The sequence below is a fragment of the Lutra lutra genome, chromosome 5 (genome assembly GCF_902655055.1).
Source record: "Lutra lutra chromosome 5, mLutLut1.2, whole genome shotgun sequence".
Taxonomy (NCBI): Eukaryota; Metazoa; Chordata; class Mammalia; order Carnivora; family Mustelidae; genus Lutra; species Lutra lutra.
The window spans coordinates 39,073,736-39,097,165 of record NC_062282.1 but is presented as its reverse complement, the minus strand read 5'-3'; the positions used below and the strand labels follow the sequence as shown (position 1 = coordinate 39,097,165).

General features: G+C 36.8%; 1 protein-coding gene across 1 annotated transcript in view; it reads right to left on the bottom strand.

Moving 5' to 3' along the window:
• Window positions 1–23,430, bottom strand: part of ITGA1 (integrin subunit alpha 1) — a 173,104-nt gene that overhangs the window by 109,654 nt on the left and 40,020 nt on the right. Inside the window, 1 exon segment of the mRNA XM_047728897.1 lies at window positions 8,434–8,554. Coding sequence (XP_047584853.1) covers window positions 8,434–8,554 — 121 coding nt within the window.

The following is a 23,430-nucleotide window of genomic DNA, read 5'->3' as shown; positions in this document are numbered from 1 at the left end:
TATACCAAGAGCTAACTGAAACAGGAAGGGAGGATAAAGTTTTAATCTAGGGCCCCTCCCTCCCTTCTTTCCTTCTTTCTTTCCTTAACTTCCTTCCTTCCTTCTCTGAAAATAGCAGCAATTGCCATCTCATGAGATTTAGGGAGAGAGGTGGTCAGCTGGTGGGCTTGTGGAGATTTAATTTAGATTTAAACTGACAGGGCCTATGTGGACCAATCAGACAGCCCCTCAGGCAAAAAGGAGTTCAGGGATGTTTTGAAAGTTGTTTCCCCTGCAGATGCAATATAGGCCTCCAAAGACCCTTCATCCAAATAGACAAGTTATAAGTGTGTGGAAGAGTACTGATTTGTTTAGAACACATTAACGAGGGAAAAACTCAGATAATTGATGAAAAACGAGTTCTGGGTGGCATGTTAATGGTAAAGTTATTGTGGATTCTAAAACAGGAGAGGAGAGAGATCGTGGGCAGCCCAGGCACGAGTTGAAAGTAGGAGAGCAAGTGCTGCAAACAAGGGTGAAGAGAAGGTCCAGGTGGTGGGAACACAGTGTAGATCTTCTGTATACACTGGAGCAAGAAGGTTGAGAGTGGCACACAGCTGTCTTTAAAGGAAAGGCTCTGTAGTTTATATTTTATTTCTAGGGCAACAGAAAGCCCCTATAGTATGGCTATCACTGGAAATAACCTGAAATAGAAACTGGAGTCATGGCGCATTGTGTGTTCTGGATAAGCAAGCACTGAGGTGTGAGAGCTCAGAATATGGTAGGGTAGTAGGCCAGGATCGAGACAGGGAGCACGAGAGCTGGGATGAGTGGTAAAAAATGGGTTATCGGGAATGTGATCTAAAATGATTTCATGTGTTTTCCTAGGAGCTATTTTTCTGACATCAAGCTTGCAGCTCTGAAAAGTACATATATTTATTACTTAAACTGAAGTAAGTCTCACTTTTCCCCAGCTGCGTAAAAATAATATCTTAGAAGAGTATCAGCATAGTCTTTATGGAATTTCAGGAATCTTCAGAATTCTCAATCCCCATTATCTATCTTTTATCTCAATCCCCATTATCTATCAATCCCCATTCTTTTTTTCTCATATCCTTATCACATTCTGACATATGATATAACCTACCTGTTTATTACATTTATTATTCATGTTTTTGTTCCCTTCTTCCCCAGTAGAATATAACCTTCACAATAGCAGGAATTTTTATCTATTTTGTTCACTCATATACCCTTAAGGCCTATAACAGTGCCCGAAACAAAAGAGGTATTCAGTAAACATTTACTAAGTGAATGAATTAATGATTATATCAAATGCCCTAAGAATCTGAATAAGAACTGGGAATTTATGACTCATGCGACCAACTAAGAGGTCCTAATTGTGAAGTTTTCTTTTCCATTTTAGAGGTTGAATGTTTTGCTTTAGAAGAACGCCATATATGCCTTTGGTATGACACAGGAGGCATTTCCACAGGTCATGGTACCAGAGAGTCCTTGTTGTTACAGGACAGAATTGGCTGAACGTCAGAAGGTTGGTGTTCCATGTCCTGGCCCTGACACATACTTGCTATATTGAACTCTTGGCAGTTCATTCTCTGAGTCCCAGTTTCCTGTCTAGAAAATGAGGATGGTAACAATGACATCTGCTCAAACCCATATGGTCACTGTGAAGACCCAAGACACATTGTGTCATGAAATATGGATACTATTATTTCAAATTTTAGTGCAAGTTTGCTTTAGCTCATTGTATTTTATTTCTATTCAATTTTTGCTTTTTCTATGTATGGCACTATTGCAATGATCTGTGTGCAGAGTAAGAGGATTAAAGAATGTTCTGGATCTCATTATTGATCTCTAGAGAAACACCTGATGAACTCAAAGATCATTAAAGTGAGAGAAATAATTTTTACTACACTCATTCTAAAATGACTAATTCTGATTCTTATTCACTTATTCTAAAAGTTCATTCTATACTCTGTTCTCATGAAAAAACTCTAGTTATAATAGAATTTAGTAACCTGAGAAAAGTTTGCTGTTCAATAATCATTCTTGTCATCATAACCATTATTTTACTTATTTGAAGAAAATATTCTACTTATTTATGTTTTTTTCCTCTGAAAAATATAGTTTTCTAGAGATTATTGTCTCATATTTATTTATTTATTTATTTTTTAAAAAGATTTTATTTATTCATTTGACAGAGAGAGATCACAAGTAGGCAGAGAGGCAGAGAGAGAGAGAGAGAGGAGAAAGCAGGCTCCCCACCAAGGAGAGAGCCCGATGCGGGGCTCGATCCCATGACCCTGGGATCATGACCTGAGCCGAAGGCAGAGGCTTTAACCCTCTGAGCCACCCAGGCGCCTCTATTGTCTCATATTTATACTATTTCATGAACACTCTTTTCACCTCTTTTTTCATGTCCAAGCCAAAGTCACTATCAGAGTGCCAAATACCCCTGCTAGCCAGCCTTTTTTTTTTTTTTCCCCCCTTAATGAATGGAGTGTTTGGTCATTTTGGAAAATGAAATTACATAGTGGCCTCATTAGTTGTATTACTTTCAGTCGTGAAAGGTTTAGGGGTGAAAATGAGGTGCACCAAAGAAATGACAAGTTTAGCAAGGAGGAAATTTCAACTTCAAAAGATATTATAAACAATGGAAAATAAATATTATATTAAAATTGTAAGAGAAAATGTGATAGAACATTTGAAAAGTCTTTTTACCCCAAGCTTGAATAGGCCTTACTTAAAACACACGTACATTGGAAAGTGATCATCAGTCACATTAGTTCACTGGTAAACCTTACTTGGCATCAAGTAGGGTCCTCTAGGGAAAAGGCAGGAAGCTAACATATTTTGAAATATATTGGGTGAAGGATTGACTAGGAAGGTATCTGCATCATGAAAACCTACCTTGAGAGGCAGGCCCACTGAAGTCACTGAATGAATGGTTGCTGGAACAGCAGTTAAAAGGGTTGATGCACATATTAAAAGGAACGAAGCAAAGGAGCCACAGAGTGGAAAGCCCTGAGACAACAACCCATATTTTCCCACTGGTGGACAGTTTGCCGTACTGGTGATTACCACTAAATCTGGAAAGCTTGTGCAATGCTGAGCACATTTAAGTTTCTTCTCTTCAAAGCAAAATTATTAAACTCATTGTGTTTTTTGTGAGTTTTTCTGAACCACATTTTGCAATTACCTGGACGTTTCAGCTCATGCTAGTCATAGCGAACAACGGCTGATCTTAATCAGAGGTATAACGCGTTCTGATACTGAGAAAACATGTGGTTTCTGAGCCAAGTCTATAAAGTAAATTACACTTCCTAGTAAACTTTTGAAAGGTAAAGGGGACATAAGGCTACCTTTTTTGGTTAACTTTTAATTATTTCCGAAGAATTAAAGTAATGCTTTTCAAATTCAGACTACACTTGTAACAAACCAAGGGTAGTCTTGCCTCCTTCTTTAGGCAAACTTCAGCCAAGATGTAATATGGGTCAGGTTGATTTTTTAAAAAAAATCTGAGGTTGATGAGCTTCCAAAACCTGAGTAGTAAATATGATTTATAAAGGTACCCACCTCTGGAGAAAAACTGAGTAACAAAATCCATGTTCTCTCAAATATGTCAATTATTCCATAGTGCATTTCTTTTTTTTTTTTTTTTTAAGATTTTATTTATTTGTCAGAGAGAGAGGGAGAGCGAGCAAGCACAGGCAGACAGAATGGGAGGCAGAGGCAGAGAGAGAAGCAGGCTCCCCGCCAAGCAAGGAGCCCGATGTGGGACTCGATCCCAGGACGCTGGGATCATGACCTGAGCTGAAGGCAGCTGCTTAACCAACTGAGCCACCCAGGCATCCCTCCATAGTGCATTTCTTAAAGTAAGTCTGCATCCTATCTAATTTTATAAACACTTACAGAATATCCAAACATGTTTTTAAAATTTATTTTACATCACCAATGGCTGGATCTTTTTAGAATAATATGCTGCTACCAAACCATCCTTAAGCATTTGGACATTTAGATTTTTGTGGTTTGTTTACTTTTAAATTCACTTTTGTTGTTCTGATTTTTCACACTTATTATATAAAATCATTTTAAATATGGAATGTCAGAATGGAATTAAATGATCTGACATCCTTATACATTCAAATGTTCACAAATTCTCACATGTATATTAACATGTAAAAGTCTAAAACTGCAAAGATAGTAATTATTGGCATTTACTTCTTAATATAGTTCTAATTAGAAAAAAAAAAAAAAGCACTGGACTGGGAGTGGAGAGACATGAGCTCTAGTTTCAGCTCTGGCCCTAAGTAGTTACAGTTCCCTGTGGAAGTCACTATAAAAAACCAAAACCAAAACCAAATACTTTATTGAAATATGATTGACATATTAAGAGTTGTACATACTTAATGTATACAATTTGATGAGTTTGGAGACAAGTATACACCTGTAAAAGCATCACCACAGTCTATGCCATAAACATATCTATTGCTTCTACAGGTTTCCTCCAACCTCTTTAGTTATTATTATTATTTCAGGATAAGAACACTTAACATAAGACCTACCTTCTTTTTTTAAATACTTCTGATTTTAGTTAATTATAATAGGATACAAATTAAGATGAGTTCCCCAAAAGAGACCATAGTACAAGGTCTGGGAGGATCCCAAATGTGAAGTTTCTGTGTCCTCAGGACACAATACCCTTCCAGACCATCAGTGTGGAGGAAGTTCACTCAAGCCTCAGTGTCTGGAGTTTTTTAGTAGGGCTTTATTAGATAGGCATGATTACTTGAATAAGATCTACCTTATTAGTAAATTTTTTTAAGTATATAATACAGTATTGTTAACTATAGGCAGTATGCTGCACAGTAAATCTCTAGTACTCATTCATCTTGCATAACTAAAACTTTATACCCTTTGACTAATACTTTATTTTCCCTCCTCCCAGCTCCTCCATTCTACACGCTGCTTCTATGACTTTGACTATTTTAGACTCCTTATATAAGTGAGATCATACAGTATTTGTCCTGTGTCTGGCTAATCTCATTTAGCAAAATGTACTCCAGGTTCCTCCATGTTGTCTCAGAAGGCAAGATTTCCTTCTTTTTTTCAGGCTCCATAATATTCAATTGTATGTATATGACACATTTTTAAAATCTAGTCATCAGTCGATGGACATTTAGATTCCTCTCAAATCCTGGTTGTTGCAAATAATGTTGCAGTCAATACGGGGGTGCGATATACCTTTTCAAGATCCTGATTCCAATTATTTTGAATATTAACCCAGACATGGGATGCTGGATCATATGGTGGTTCTATTTTTAATTTTCTGAGGAACCTCTAGACTTTTTCCATAGTGACTGCACCAATTTTCATTCCCACCAACAGTGCACAAATGTTTCCTTTTTTCCACATTCTTGCCAACACTTATCTTTTGTGTTTTTGGTAATAGTCATAGGAGAGCCATTTTTAACATTACTTGTGTGTGTGTGCTTGTTTTTTCACTAATGATAACAGGGAGTTAAATTAGATTCATTTGTTCAGCCAACAAATAATCACTGAATGTGTATTAGGTTTAAGGCCCAGTGCTAAATGTTGGGCAATTCACAGGATTGTAAGTGGGAACTAAAACCAGTCTTTGGCCTCTAAACATCTCCTCTAATATATTAACTTCTCCCTCTTATCTGTATTCCATTTAGGGTTTCCAACTATCCAGACATTACTCAAGCTGTTTAAAGCTATATTTACCAACTTCATGACAAAACTTATTTTTCTTTCCTATATATTTCTCTCTGAATGGCTACCTATTTTCCAATGATCCAGTGTAAAAATTCTGGACTATGTTTGACTCCTCCTACATCTCCATTTGACATTTCCAAACTTCCACCAAACCTTAATGACTCATCTAAATTTATCTTGGATGCACTTTTATTTTATTCCAGTTCTCTCTAATCTAGCCTGGGACCTCATCTCTTAAGCACCAGATTGCTATTTTTGCTTTCCTATAGATTTCCCAGCTTTCAGGAACTTTTTTCTCTAATCCAATCTCCATGTAATTTCCACACCTACAGTGGTTCTCAATGCCCTCTACTTAGGTCCAAGTTCCTTTGTCTGGCTTCTCAGGTCTGCCATTACCCTTTGTCTCTACCTTCCCTATGTCAGTTCTGTTTGCTTACCAACACACTCACTTCTCAAATCTATGTTCTTGCTTATGTGGCTTCCCAGATTGGAGTGGCATTACTTCTTTTCTTATTAAAAATTAAGTCATCTTTTAAGACTCAGTTCAAGCGTCAAGAGTCAATTCCTCCTTCTTTTAATTCCTATTAAATTTATAGTCTATGTTATACTGATTAGCACTTTTATTACTATTTCAAGTTCTAAATTAAATTTAATTAGTTAACATATAGCATAACGTTAGTTTCAGGGGTAGAATTTAGTTATTCATCACTTACATATAACACCTAGTGTTCATCAAAGTGTCCTCCTTAATGCCTACCACACATTTAGCCCATTCCCTGCCCACTTCCCCTTCAGCAACCCTCAGTTTGTTTGCTATAGTTAAGAGGCTCTTATGGTTTGCCCACTCCCCTCTTTTTTTTTTTTTTAATTTCACTTATGTTCATCTGTTTTGTTTCTTAAATTCCATATTTGAGTGAAATCATATGGTATTTGTCTTTCTCTGACTAATTTCACTTAACATAGTATACTCTAGATCAATCCATGTTGTTGCAAATGGCAAGATTTCATTCTTTTTCATTCTTTTGATGACTGAGTAATATTCTATTGTGTGTTTGTGTGTGTGTGTGTGTGTGTGTGTGTACATATACACCCCCACATCTTCTTTATCCATTCATCAGTCAATGAACAAATGGGGAGGAGCATAGGAAGAGAGGTGGGGAGGAGCAAAGGGAGAGATAATCCCTAGCAGGCTCCAGGCCCATCACAGAGCCCAACTCAGAGCTCTACGTGGGGCTTGATCCCACAACCCTGAGCCGGAATCAATAGTTGGATGCTTAACTGACTGAGCTACCCAGGTGGCCAGCTAAGTTTCAGTTTATTACAGCTTATGCTTGGTCCACTCACATTAGTCTCTGAGAGGCAGAGCTCCCTGACTTGCAGGTATAATGCCTAAAAGAATAAAACTGGTGTCTAGAGTGATGACTTCACCTGTTTAACCTTAAATGGGGTCAGGTGGGGTGGTAAGTGAGAGTATCGGCTGGTAGGACAAAGAATACAGAATTCATACGCTATTATTAGATTATTAGGGTCATCTAAGATATTTGTAAAGAGACATTGAAACACCTCCACAAAATCTAGTTTGTACCCAGGATATAATATTTTTACACAGAATATGTGAGAACTCAAATTCTTACTATTGATCATTTGGGGGGGATTATGATCAAATTAAGTCTAAAAGATAGAGTGAAACATCAAAAAATCCATATTTTTTCATTTGTGCAATATAGTGGAGTGATAGATTATTGCTGTCCTGGGAGGCATAGATCCCTTTTTGCTTATTCTTTTAGTTGCAAGAATAGTTTAGTTTAAGTTACTAAACTGAAGCAAATTTTAACAAATTCTTGTTCTTTTTTTTTCTAATAAAAAAGGTCACTAAAATTATGTTAAATATAATGTAAAAGAGCTTTAATATTAATTTTGTGTAACTTTCAACAAGTCAAATATGCTTTAAAAATCATATCTGAAGTGAAGTGAGTCATTACGAATGGGCTTGTAAGTGTATAAAAGAATTCAGTAGGGGCGCCTGGGTGGCTCAGGGGGTTAAGCCTCTGCCTGCGGCTCAGGTCCTGATCTCAGAGTCCTGGGATCAAGCCCCGCATCGGGCTCTCTGCTCAGCAGGGAGCCTGCTTCCCCCTCTCTCTCTCTGCCTGCCTCTCTGCCTACTTGAGATCTCTCTATCAAGTAAATAAATAAAATCTTAAAAAAAAAAAGTTTAAAAAAAAAAAAAGAATTCAGTAAGGCTCATTATAAACAGTAAACCAAACTCAGTAGGTCAGTAAATCACCAAAAATATAAGCCCAATAATATCTTATGGAAGTGATATTAACCCTTTCAAGATAGCATCTCATTTGCCTCCCAATTCTTTCAGCTGATATTCAACTACTCTGGAGTGAGAACAATTAAAGAACTCTTGCCAGAATAACAACTGCAGAACAATGACTATTTTGGACAAGGACCTTCTTGAGGTCAACAGGGGCTTCAACAGAAATCACTAACCACTTCCTTGAGTACTGCCAAGGAAATTTTTTTTTTTTTTAACTCTGTCAGTTTCCATTACCAAATGATTAGACTACATTTTCTACCATGCATGATTCATTCTGTTGAAGTCTCATTCATAAAACAAACTGTAACCAAATAATATTTTCCATTACCTTGTAAAAAAACTAAATGACAACACAACAAAATCAACTGGCTTACCATTTTCCTTCTTCATTTTCATATTGTTGAACAGTATATCCAAACATGTCCTCTACGGGGCCGCTGAAAGTCATTGAGTTTTTCACATCCACATTGAATGATACGCAGAAGCCTAGAACAACTTTAAGAGGGAAAACAAAGTCCAGTTACACAGAGTTAACTAAGATTCCATCATGTTTTGAATTATGGAAGGTATGCCTAAAAATTGTGCTCTTGTTACAAAAAGCAATAATGCTCAAAAAATGAGAACTGCAAGAAAGGTTTATGGTATTAATTATATTACTGACTGCAAATAACAACTGAAGAATACAAGCACTAACATTCAAACAAAATCCTACAGAAATTTAGTAGCTGTACCATTCCCAGAGCTAATGACTTCAGAATCTGAGAGAGAGAGAGACCTGGCAGAAACTCGTGCTTGGATATGCCTAATGTGGTTACAGATAGCTTTCCGGTAATGAGCCCTACAGTGAATCAAGGCCACTAATGCAATGTAAACAACTTCATTTTCCTGTTTGACTATGAAGGATGCAAGAATCACCATTTAAATCCTCAGGAGGGGAAGCTTTCTCCTTACTGCTTCCAAAAGGAATGCAAGCTGATTGCCTTCACCCAGAAATGGCTTCCGAAGCAGGCCTGAGATTTGTTCTGCTTCTCTCTCCATCAAGCGGTGGACAGAAAGCTTATCCTAGTATGCTAGAACCTCCATATAGTTAGTGTTGGTGGTGATACACTCACAGGCTGCTGTCCATGATATATCTAGATCAAATGACGTATCTAAAGAGTCTGCTCATTGCTTGACACACATTAGATATTCAATGAGGGTTAATTCTCTTCAATTTCCTTAAAGTTTAGGTAATGAAAACCCTTTACAAGAGAGACTCTCTCCTAAAAGGGTTCTGGATGGTGCCAAATTCTGTCAAATGGATGGTGCCAAATTCCAAGGTTGGTACTAGTTTTTGAAGTATAGTTGTGAAGTTACAAAGCATTCCTCTCCTAGATGCAACTAAGAATTCGTCCCCAAGAGTACTCCCTTATAAAATCACAAGCATCATAAGGTACATTCAGATGTAATTAAATTCACCATTCTTTATTAAAACCATGATACAGGTACACACATCCTGAAAAATTATCTTTCCTTACTCATTATAAATTCTTCCATAGATATAGTTTAAATCCAGACTCAAATTCATTCTATGCTTTAATTCATAACCTTCAATTTTAACATTGGGTTTTTTGCTGCACAGAATTGTACCTAATCTAGAGAAAATTTTGTTCTTTAAAAAAAAAATTATGTATACCTATTCATGAAAAAAGATACTTATGTATACCTACTTATAAAGTCTTCCTTGATCTTTCCGACTGGAAATAATCTTTTTAACTACTAAATACTCCTCTTTCATTTTTTGAATATCTCTCATAGAAATAATAATAATATTTATTTATTTATTTATTTATTTGACAGACAGAGATCACAAGTAGGCAGAGAGGCAGGTAGAGAGAGAGAGGGAAGCAAACTCTCTGTTCACCAGAAAGCTCCATGTGGGGCTTGATCCCACTCACCCACTGCCACCCAGGCACCCCTCATAGAAATAATTATTAAATATTATTTTATTTACATTGTAATTATCTGTGTAATTATCTGTGTGTGACTCCCCCCCCTCCTCCAGTTTGGAAAATTCTTAAAAGCGGGGATTCTCTTCTTCTCTTTCTTATCCTTTCTCAAAATCTAGCACCTTGTACACAGATGGGCAATAACATATTTGTAGAATAAACACTGAAGGAGAAAGTGTACCAGTTGAAGTTAGAGGTAAACTGACAACTATTTCATTTTAGTTAAGAAAGACTTAATGGAGATGGAAATTTTCAAGTTAGATTTTTAAAGGAAGGGAGAGATTCAACTTGGCAGTGAGAAGAAAATATGTCCCAAGAATTTGGGAGGGTCTCTGCAAGTGATAAGACATAGAATGGGGCAAATATGGTTGTAAAATCATAGAAAAACTTGCCTGGCTTGTGTGGTAGATGTAGAAAAAGAATGGATGGGTAGCGTAGGCCCATTTATGTACATTTCCTGCTCCTACTTCAAGTGTGTTGGAGAACAGCTGGTTACCATCTTCTGCATAATTGCCTTTTACATATTTGAAGACAGTTTTAAGCACTGTTCACTCTACTCCAAACTAAATAGTACATGCTCCGATCCTTCTCTCACAGGTTTATTTTTTTGAAAACTTGTAACAGATTATTTTTTGATATGAGAGATATACAAGGTAGTAGGTCTACAACAGGATTTCTCAACTTTAGTTGAGAACTTTAGTGTTATTAATATTTTGAGCCAGAAAATTATTTGTTATGAAAGTCTACACTGTGTGTTGTAGCAGCATCTGTGGTCCCTGCCCACATAATGCTAGTAGTACTCCCTGACTTAGGAAGATCAAAAATGTCTCCAGACACAGATAAATTCCCCTGGGATCAAAACTGATGAAGCTGAATATGACTATTCTATAGAGAAGGACCAGAACACCACACCAATGATTTTGTTGAAGAAGATGATGGAAAAACAACTGGCCTGCAGACCAGCAGCATCTGCATCCTCCAGAGCTTGCGAGGGATCCAGAATCTCAGGTTCCATTCAAATCTCCTGAATCAGTATCTCCATCCCAACAAGATCCCCAGGGAATTCGATTCCTGTTAAGGTTTGAGAGGTGTAAGCCTGTAATATGGTAACCCACTTTCATAATGTTGATGTAGGTAACATAATTTACCTAGATTAAAAGTGCTCACCATCTTTTAGACCAAAGGGGAAAGGAGTTATTATTAATCAGGCTCAAGTTCACTGCTCTTGAAGTATTTTTTTAGCACTTTATTGTGTTTAGTATATGTTCTCCCAAAAGCCATTCATGATATTCCTCATTGTAAGACCAAGACCTTTTGGTTTCCTTTTTAGGCTTGTTTATTCCACATGTTGTGTTGAATGTTCAGGGGAGGGGGAGGGGTATGCTGCACTTTTTTTTTTTTCTTTCATTTCCTGTCTTCAGAATTCTACGGGCAATTTGCCCAAAGTGATTGTAAATCAGTCTCTTTCATGTTTGCTAAGGCACCGAGGAGACTGAAGCACAGGAGATGACATTAAAAAAAAATAGTTTACATCTTGTTCTTTTGATTTAAAGGAGTGCACAAACAGTGAAGGCAGCTTCTTGAAACTTTGAGTGTGATGCTCATTTTGTTATACCAAGTTGTCTTGGAACTTTATGTACCAGAGGTAAAGCAAAAATCGTACTTATTCTCTGTCGAAGTAAAAAAACAAAAACAAAAACAAAGCTGAGGTGGCTTAAGGGGCCATACAGGGTGAAAATGATGGGAAATAAAACATAGACAATAGTCAGATGTCAAAATTAAGTTCTAATTTCACATGTACCAGCAGAAGAGGAATTTTTTTCCTTAAGAATAACAACACATTACTATTTGTTATTCTTCACATGCTCCTTCTCATATAATTTGCCCACAACCCTACAATTAGTGTTATTATCACTGCTGTGCAAATGAAGAGAAGGAGGCTCAAGACAGTAGAGAAGTTTGCCCATAGTTCCCCAGGATTCCCAAACATTCACATTAATTCAATTTTTACATCTTATCCCTAAAACTGAAAAGGGTTAGTAGAAGGCAACACTACTCTTAGTCCAAGTAATTACAACTTCTGAGAAGCAAAACTGGGAAGAGGCCTTCTACAGTGGCCATGGCTAGGAAAATGGGGCTGAGGGGGATGACTGGAGTAAGGAGAGAAGTCATGCCTGCAGAGACTTAGATAAAGCATCATGAGAGATTTCAGCCAAAACATTCATGTTCAGGTAGAAAAGAAATGGAAAGTCTTGCTCTCTTTCAATATGATTATATGTGTCATATATTTAAGGGCTCAAAACTGAGGAGGAAGATGAGATTGTTGGTGTTGAAGGATATCTCTTGTAAAAGAGATCATTGTGCACAGTTTCTTTGTCCCAATATGGAATTTGAGGTGTAAGACGACTAAATGAGAGAAAGAGAAAAAGAGAGGGAGAAGTAAATTAAATTGTATGGTATTTTCTGTATATAAATATTTTGCCATGGGGCATCCAGGTGGCTCAGTCAGTTAAGCAGCTGACTCTTGATTTTGGCTTAGGTGGTGATCTCAGGGGCCTGGGGTCGAGCCACACTGCGGCTGGTGGGCTCTGTGTTCAGCTGGCAATCTGCTTCCAGATTGTCTCTCTCTCCCTCTCCCTCTGCCCCTCCCACTGCTTTCTTTTGCTCTCTCTCTCTCTCTCTCTCTCTCAAATAAATAAATAAATCACAAAAAATTCTTTTGCCACTTACAAACATTTTCATATAAAAAGGATATTGAACTAGACAATGAACTGGTGGTTGGGCAGAACAGCAGCCACTATTCTCTTCTTGTATGTTAGGAAACTGGACCTTAGAAGGGTTAAGTGATTGGTCTAATGTCAGCTGTGTTAGTGGCAGAGAAGGAATTAAACACTGGGCTTCTCAGGTCAAATCATAGACTTTCTGTGACAAGAGTGCCATTGAAGTTGTGAGATTAATAATAATAAAAATAATAACAATAACCCAGGTCAACAGAACCTCAAAAGGCCCATGAGAGCTCTTAATCATCTCGTAACTTGAGTAGTTGAGGGTAGGACTGGCAGGAAAAGTTGAATGAAGGGGGAAAGGTCTGAGCTTCTCCCGAGGGCACTGACTCTCTGGTCAAAGAAGACCTTCCTCCTCCACACATCCTCTGAGTTCCAAGAAAAGTCACTGCAGCCTGTTTGATATTTTGTTTTTTTAATGAAGAAAGTCTGTGTTTCACAGGGTGGTCCAGAAATTCTGATCTAGCAATATCCAGATTGAAGTATTTAATAGCCAATGGAATTCTTTAATATTTAAAAGCCCAAGTAAAAAGGGTATCAAATAAATGGTGGCTAGGGATTGATATTAAAATGCTATTGTTTTCTTTCAACAACTTCCTACACATTTATCCAATCTGGACATAGGAGAAACCATGGAATTAATATTATATTTATTATTTTTAAAGAGTGAAATGGCACAATATTAAGATAGGAAATAATAACTGTTTTATTATAGTTAATGGTTTTTATTTTTATTTATTTATTTTAAAGATTTTATTTATTTATTTGAGTGAGAGAGAGTGAGAAAGAGAGTGTGTGTGAGCAGGGAGGGTTAGAGGGGGAGGGAGAAAGAATCTGAAGCACACTCTGCACTTAGTAAGGAGGCCAACACAGGGCTCAATGGAAGGCTCCGTCCTACAACCCTGAGATCATGACCTGAGCCAAAACCAAGAGTCAGATGCCCAACTGACTGAGCCACCCAGGCGCCCCTATAGTTAATGGTTTTTAGAACAAATTCCTTGGTTGTATAGAAATATGGTGATCTTTAGAAATATATGAACCTAGGCTTACAGAGCCCTTTCACTTATATTATTTATGTAATTATTCACATTTATTCAACTACCACACAAATATTTATCAAGGTTTTACTTTGGGTTGAATATATGCTAGGTCCTGGAGATATAATCATAATAAGATGGCACGTCTACTTTTAAGATCTTATAGCCTAGCTCGGAAAAAATACAGTAAGTGATTTAACTTCCATTAGTCTCAGCTTATCATATTTAAAATGAGGTTACAAATGCTTTATAGGCATTGGTTGCTGTGACAAATACAACTTATACATGTAGCAATAAAGAATATTCAATAAATGAGTAAACCGTGTTCATAAGTAGAATTCAAAGAATCAGTTTGCCATCTGGCAGTTGAATTTTCTTTTGGAAGAGGATCCCCTGCTCCTATCCTGATGACCATTTGCATCTTGAAAAATGATACAGATGTGTTGCATCAGTGTGGCAGGATAGTGGGTTCATTGACTCACTTCCATAGAAAGTTTCCTTTTTCTAAACCTGGCTGCAATGACATGTGTAAAGAAAATCTAAGATGAGGGAATCAGGCCTTCCAGGTGAAACAACTGGCCAAGGAAGAGGAGTGCAGGGGTTTCTGTCCTTCCAATTAGACCTCTTGAATTCTCATCTCAGTTCCTCAAAATGTGGTGAATATTTATGATACCACCCAGGTCTCAGCCAATAGCAAGTTAAGGATTTTCTTACTTCAATGACAATCTACTCTCCTCTAACCTATTTCAAAGATTATAAATCTATTCCAAGGATAGGATAAGACTGAAGTGACTTAAGGCATATTAATTGAGTGACAGTCTTGAGCAACCTGAGAATCAGAGAAAGTACCTAGGCAGTACAACCTCTGTAATGCAGAGCTGCAGAGTCCCCATAGCATCCCCCACCCCCACAGTGTGAATGCTGGTACATCCTGGGCACCTTTTATATCTCTTACTGTGCCAAAGCTTATTGGTGGAAAGAGTTCATCTACCCCTGCTCAGATGGATATAAACTCCTCAAATTATATATGCTCACTATAACTAATGATGTGATGCATTAGGTATTTTATATCACTTCAAATTTACTTTTCCTTTTTCTTAAATTCAAATAAAATATATTCAACTTTGAGAGAGTTCAAGGGGTAGGAAGAAAAACATTTTAATGATAAGAGTTAATGATGGAAACTGAAAGCCCCTCTCCTCACTTGCAGTGTATAATGAAACATCTTTATAATATCAGTGCTATAAATCTGAAATTTTAAGTAGTTCAATTATTCTTGGTGGCTAAGTGAGTTGGATCTCAATTTTGGTCTACATGATTACCCTAAAAGATAAAATCTGAGAGGCGTTTGCGTGTCTCAGTTGATTAAGGGCCCAACTCTCAGTTTTGTTTCACGTCATGATCTCAGGATTGTGGGACTGAGCCCCACATCAGGCTCTGAGCTCAGTGGGGAGCCTGCTTCTCTCCTTCTTCTTCTCCTTCTGCCCCTCCCCCTGCTTGTGTGTGCTCTCTCTTTCTCTCTCTCTAAAATAAATAAAGATATTTTTAGACAAGATTAAGTTTGATAAATAGTGTAACTGGATCTATCCACAAATATAGTACTACATAATTCTACTTGATTTGAAATCAGAAGTGATTATTTTTACAGCATTGTAATCTTGAGAAGGATGAGACAAAGAACTCCAGTGGTAAAGACAACAGAAAATAAAAATAGAATAAAAGAAACAACATTAGAGCCTTGAGCCTTGATGTAGCATCAACACAAGTGTTTGGAAATGGTATCATAGTCTCAAATACAGGAATCTATATTTTCAGAAAAAAATACCATATCCAACTTGCTGTCCAAGCAATTGAAACTTCCCTATACAATTATGTAAGAGGAAAGTCTGGCTCAATCAATCCCACCATTAAGAGTTCTTTCATCAGAAATGATGTAATATGTCAGCATGATATCTACCTCTATCAGCAAGTCCAGAAAAGCCAATCCAAATAAACACCTCGATGTTCAAACATTTTCCGAGCTTCATCATGGGAGGTTGCTTTTTAACTTTAGCTTGCTGTAGTGAGTGAATTGTTTTGACTTTAGTGCTAACGTCCTGTGGGCTTCCAGTTAATACAAATGGTATTTGAACTTCAAAGTGAGTGTGTGTTTATGTGTGTATCTGTATATGGCTGGTGGGAAGGAGGCAAGGAGGCCTAATTCTTGGCACATAGTAGGTGTTTAATACAAGTTTGTTAAATGAAACAGGATGGAATAAACAGAGAAATGAAGATTTCTCATATAAAGGTCATTCTGGCTGTAAGAACTTGTACCCTTTTGTAAATGCTGCCCAGAATATTAAACTCCAATGGAGTGTTTCCCAAACATCCTTTGTTAAAAATCCCCCTTTTAAATTTTTCTACATAAGTTTGTTCTTCCACAGTGTTTATTTTCCTTTGTAGTATCTACAGACATCTGCTCTTTTCCCATATCCTCCCACCACAAATAATTGCCTACTCTGCCAGCTCTTCTCAGACTGTCCCTTCTCTTGAAATTCTTAAACAGTCTCAGTTTCCCAACGCCTCCACCCTATCACCATCATCTTCTGGCTCTGTGGTTTACAGGATAAAAAAGCTGCAGAACCTCAGGGGTCCCTGGACCCCATTGTGGGAAACACGACTCGTGTGTTTTTGCAAGCAATGTGAGCACAGAACTCTGTTCTCCAGCTGCCCTGGCATCCTGGGAGCTGAACTCATTAATTTCTGTGACTACACAGCATGGAGCGCTGCATGGGGAAAGGCGTATTACACTTCAGAACATAGCAGGTTGCAACTTATTCAAGTATTTATATAGAAATGTGAGAAACAAAGTATTTGGAGATGTAAAAGTATGAATGAAGGTTGTATTTTTGTTAATGAAACTTTTCAGTAAATTTTATTGATTTATATAGAATATCTTCTCAGTGAGACAGTAAAATATTGTCAGTTTTAGGTTATTTTTGTTAGCATGCGTAACAAGTACTTTTGAGGGCCAGGAAGGCAAAAGGTAGTACACACTGTAAAATAAATGGTTCTAGGCACTAACAGGTTGTATTACTGATTCCCCTACAGATTCGGTAGCGCAATTTTTCTGGAAGGCTTGGGTATTGGCTTTTGAAGTCCATGCACATGTCTGAGTGTGTGAGACATGTTTACTACTTCAGATACTTCTATTGTTTCACTGCAGAGAGTGAATTATACCTTTTTGTTTGTTTGTGTGTTTGAATAACTCAAATAGAAACTAGGAATTTAAAATAATTCGTATCACTGCGTATACTACCTCTTTGCTTTCCTTATGCGGGAAACTACCTCTTGTGCACATTAGCAAAAATAATGGGACTGGCAATGTGTCACTGGCTCATATATATCATGGAGAAGAAATTATATGTAAAGTAATATAATTCACTGAAAAAAATCCGCAAATAAAGGTAGAACTTTTTATTCAGGTTTTTCTTCTCAGGCATTGATGGACACAATGCATATGATACCTAGATAAGATGTGACTCTGAGATTGAAACAAAAGCATCTCAAAAACATGCAAAAGATTAGCAAGTTATGCAATGTACGAATGATATAAAAAGAGCCAAAAGTGGGGCACCTGGGTGGTACAGTCAGTTAAGCATCTGACTCTTGGTTTTGGCTCAGGTTGTGATCTCAGATCTTGAGATGGAGCCCCACATGGGGCTTTGTGGGGAGTCTGCTTAAGACTCTTTCTCCCTCTCCTTCTGCCTCTCCCTCTCTCTAAAATAAATAAGTAAATCTTAAAAAAAAAAAAAAGAGCCAAAGCCATTCTCTCTTAATTGTACAATTTGTAGTTAGGAGCTAAAATTGTTTAAGTGAAAACACACTCATGTGTAACACAAAATAGAAATGAATGGAAAAATTGCAACATGTGAAAAAATCCATTGAATTAAATTGCAATTATTTTTTTTTAAGATTTTATTTATGTATTTGACAGACAGAGATCACAAGTAGGCAGAGAGGCAGGCAGAGAGAGAGGAGGAAGCAGGCTACCTGCTGAGCAGAGAGCCCGATGCGGGGCTCGATCCCAGGACCCTGGGATCATGACCTGAGCCGAAGGCAGAGGCTTTAACCCACTGAACCACCCAGGCACCCCCAAATTGTGATTATTTATACTGGAAAGTAACTACTGGCACTTTGAATCAACCAGAGTATTTTTTCAAGGATTGAGTATGCCTGGACTTTTAAAAATGTCTTGATTTTTTCCCAAGGTTTTAACCTTGGGAAACACATAAAATTATTTGCCACGGGGCACAAAGGGGTATTAGCTTTAACTTGCCTTAACATTTCATATTTTTTATTTTCCATATTGCTCAGAGTCAGGAGGCAAAGTATATAGATTTATAACATTCCTTTTTTGGTGGAATGAGGTTGTCTAAATACTTTCTGGTTTAACACATAAGTGGTAAATCATTAACATTAATAAATTAAGGGCTTCATGAAACTAAGTAACAAAATAAAATACTATGCAAACCTCGACAGTTTATCAGAAACCAAAAACAAGGTCTATAAGAAAACAATTGCTCATTCTAGAGTTACCCAGTAGTTTTAATTGGCAATTTCAAATTGCATGGATGTAGACATGACTTATTGATTCTCATATACCACATAATAGGCTAATTTTTCTAGATGTCCCTAATAACATACCAGCACTTAGACTAAAATGATTCTTCATAATATTTCTTTCCCTTCCTAGCTAATTACTATAGCTAGTTTTCATTTTATCATTCTCTACTCTCTATCATCCACTACCAAACATTCTCTTCATTCAAAATCTTTTGGTACCTCTGCCCAATTTAAAACTTGTTCAGTTTATCAAGAGAAAATAATGGAAGTCAAATACATATAACTTGTGGTTCGTCTGAAAAAAAAATTGGAAAATAAACCAGAAAGTATTTTAAAGGACATGGGTTTGTTTACAAGAGATGAAGAAAAATCTCAGTAGCCTGGAATGTTGAAATATTTCAGAAGGCAAGGGTCAATAGAATGCTTGTTTTCTTTTCAGAGGAAAGAGATAACTTAATGATGCTTTCTTTTCTGTTTTAAGATAGCTCCAATTTTGTTTTCTTAGCTATAACTGTTGTTGCTAAGACCATGATGATCTTTCAGCACTTAGAACATTTGTTGAGCAGTAACATCCTTGGATTCAAACTTTATTCCTATCTAGCTGCATCATCTTTTACATTCTTTCCATTTGTCTCCTAGAGTATCTGGTAATTGAAGTAAATACAGATGTTATATCAAAATCCCCAAGAACTGGCAGCCAATATTTTCCTTAAATGGAAGCATACTGGTACTTACAATCGTAATTCTAGTGACCGAGTAGTTGTTATATACAAAGATCTTGAAATTTGAGTAGAGGTTACCTGTGGACTGGGGGCAAGAGAAGGAAGAGAATAGGATCCAAAAGGAAATAAAAATGTTGTTTTTTATATGTTTTTAGAGGAAAATGTTTACTTCCCATCCTCACGGAAGGGAGCTCTGTGAGCTGTAACACTCCCTGTCTTTATCTATGCCTGTCTCCTTTCACACTTAAATGACTGATGAGTTTGGAAAGAGAAGCTGTATGGGCAGCCCAGTCTTCTCTTACTTGTTTTCTCTTAGAAGTGAGCCTACCTACAGAAAAACAAAAATGAAAACAAAATAATGCTATGTTCTATTTTCTCAATATCAGACTCTGAGTTGGGGGTAGAGGGTACATCCGCTTTGTGGGAATTTCATTCATCAGCCATGCTCCATTCTGATTCCTTGTTGTTTCCCAATCAGTTTTAGCCTCAATGATGAAGAGAATTGCTCATTATTGGGCTTTATTAAAAAATCATAATAGTGTTTTACTTCTCATGAAAAATAAACAATTATGGGACAATGTTTAGATTTTGCAAATCTGGGCACATTTAGGTTTATAGTTATTTTTCTTATGTTATAATTTTCTTACGTTTATGTTATAATTAATTTTCTTATGTATTGTTATTCCTTTAATTTTCTCACTAGTCTAAAGTATTTCATGAGAAAAAAGAACTAAACATTTTCTGTATTATTATCATTATGTTTGAAGATGTGTCGACATAATATATCTTTTCTAATTCTTTTTAATTTTATTAATTTTAAAAAGTTTATATCTCTTAACCAGAATTAGAACAAACACAATGCTATTCTTGTTTTTAGGAGCTGCAAGGAGACACACAAAATAAAATAATTTGAATGTATCATCTTAATTATTTTTACCCATTTCCTATTTTCTACAATTCCTTCACAATCAATGACATGGATAGTAAGGGGTAGGGGGGGTCAGTAGAAGAAGATATAAGGAGGCGTGATTAGGATAAGGGGTGGATACTATTTTTCAGAGGCAGGCAAGGTGAAAAAGGGCATGTGGAGACCTGAACATGGTTTGTTTGACTGCTTCTGAGCAATATGGAAAATAAAAAATACGAAAGGTTAAGGGAAGTTAAAGCTAATACCACTTTGTGGACCATGGCAAAATAAAATGTAAGTAGACTTCATCTGTTTGATGGTTTGTTACACTAGCTGCATCTTACACTCTGGTGGACATTGCTAGGCGCAAAAAAAAAATCAGGGTTTTAGAAATGAGGTTAATACTAAGTTCCCAATTTGCTTAACAAATACAGTGGCCTGAAAAGGAACTGACATGCTAGAATTTTCACTATTTCCTTTCCAGTACTTGTCCATAGTCTAGTTTCTTGGCCTGTACTACTTATATGGCTATGTCTCCCTCTTTGGAGAACTGCAGATGATCCAAATCACAGAACTAAGAGTTACATTAAGAAAGAGACCCATGTGCTGCTTCAGGAACTCATAATTCCTTACTCTGGGAGACGTTTAACTAAAATAAATGGAAGCAAGTCAAGTAACACTTACTGATTTTCTACTGGCCATCCTTATTTCACAAACACTAGGCTCTCAGGGAAAATGTAAGAGAAACAGGTCATCACTCAATTTAGAACTGTCAGCATGCCAGAGGTGTACTGAACATTACTTCTGAGAATATAAACATATAAAGATGGAAGGGAAAATGCCAAGGAGTGGTACACTTATCAGCAAGGTTAAACAGGGTAGAGCAGAATTATAGCAGATGAATGAGCATGTGTATTTGACAATTTTCCTTAAGTATTGCAACTTTAGAAAGCTTGCTGACTTCATTGTTTCTCACCATTCCATGTATTCTTGCAACTCTCTAATCTTATATTATTATTTGGACCTTTAAAGGAGCAGAAATTAGTACAACCAAATCAATAGCAACAATGAAGACCATACCCGTTGACATCAATGGAATCGAGGACCACATTTCCTCAGAAGGGAGCCCATGATATCTTACAGAATGTTACATCAGAATTTTTAAGACCTTTGAGTTAAAGAAAATTTGTATCTTATAAAAATGCAAAGATAATTAAATGGCTTTAGATTGGATATACTTTTTTTTATAAGGGAATAGTCAGGATCCTGAGGGTTCTACATGGTACTTATCCTTGTGAAAGGCCATTTTACTGTCTTTTCAAAGATTTTGAAAGGACACCTTTTCCATCTAGTGATACTACACAAAGGTAACACTCCAATTTTAAAATTTTTGATGGCTTACAAAACAAACAAACAAACAAACAAACAAGAAGTTTGAGAAAAACCACCAGAAACAACCAAACAAAACTTAACTCTGAACAATGAGATCAGAGGGGATCAGGGATGAAAAAAAATATATATATATATGATTTAGATATTTCTGTTAGAATAAAAAGGGTCTTCTCAATAAAAAGACCCTTCTCAAGGGTCACTATTTACCAATAGTGGTAAATATTTACCACTATTTAAATATGCTTCCAGATTTCTAGTGATAGTGTTCATCTCTATTCTAACATAGTGTAGGTAGTAAGTGGTTATATAGTGCAAGAAAAATCTGTTCAACTGATCTTCTATCAAACTGTAGAGTTTAGGGGAAACTGCAAAGAATTAAATATGACTTCCTAATATTTGACTGCTATAGTGTTAAATCATAAAATATTATAGTCGGTAGTTATAAGACACCTTACCTATTATTTAAATTGGCCCTTCCATTTCACCAGAAGCCAGCAACTACCTTGTTAGGGCAACCATCTCACTCCAAAGAAGGGTTTCAGATGGTGCTGCTACGTTTCTAAGTTTTATGTTTTAAGTGACACTGACATCCAGGCTGAATGGTCCAGGAATGAGCATCGGATTTAAAATGAACCATCTGGTGTCTCACTCTTCTGGCCACAGTTGATTAACTCTAAGGCAGCCAATCCAAGTACTCTACTCTCTGACAACAGGTTGGCATCTTTTGTAGGCTCTTGTCTTGGTGTTGAAGATCATGCAACAGGACAGTCAGGAACAGACTTAGGCTTCATTCTTGCCAAGAAGAATGGTGTGTAAGTGAAGTCCAGATGAGGGAAAGAGAGAATTCTAAGATACAGAAGGGAAGTGAAATATTGTCTAGTCCAGTTAGTGGTCCCCCTTCGGTTTCATTGGTCCACTGTGGCTGAAGGAAGGATGGGGAAAAAAAGAGTGAGGCAGGGTAGCTAAGAAAAACAGATGGCTCTCTCTGACTCAATGCTTCTGTCTTATTTTTCCCCTAAAAGCCATTAAAAACTTTAAAAAGATTGAATAAGAGAAAAAGTGACTGGCCTGCCCTGTATATAGATTGGAAGTGCGTAAATAAATGTATGTGACAAAATTCTGCATTGTCATATTCATTCAGCACACACTAATAAGCACCTATCATGTGCAAGGTAGTGTGGAAGAACTATGAGTGATTAAGAGGCAAAATAAACATTAGCCATGCCCTCAGAAAGCTTTAATTACTTGTGAGACATAAGGCATAATCAAATAATTAACCTTATGAAGTTAAAAAAGAAAAAAAATCCCACAGTCCAGAAGTAATGTGACTCCTGTAATTTGGATGCCAATTTTTACAAATCTTAACAATCCTAGTTTTGTTTTTTTTCTTTCTTTCCTATTTAATCATTGAAAAGGTTTGTGCTATCTAAGATTTTATTTATTGATCTTTTTGAGGGTGGGGGATGGAGGAGCAGAGGGAGAGGCACAAGCAGGCTCTGTGCTGAGTACAGAGCCTAACACAGGGCTCGATCTCATGACCCTGAGATCATGACCTGAACCAAAATCAAGAGTCAGACACTTAACTGATTGAGCCACCCAGGCACCCCAGGTCTGTGCTATCTAAAAGAGAATAGGAAATAGATACCTTTGGGACTTAATTTGGGTAGTCCTTTTCCTATTATGAAAAAGTGTGACACCTTTTTTAGGTGACTAAGCAGGTGATTAAATATGCAACATTTCCCTGGGAAGACTACATTTCACATTAGAAAATGCTTTCAGTACTTTATGTCTGTGCTCCAGGCATCACCAGAAGTTAAAAATAAAGCCAGATGGAAACATGACACAGAACTCACACTGACTTTCGTTGCCCGGTCAGATTTAAAGTCGAAATCTTCCATTATGCAACATAAGAATAATTCATTTAAATACAGGCAAAA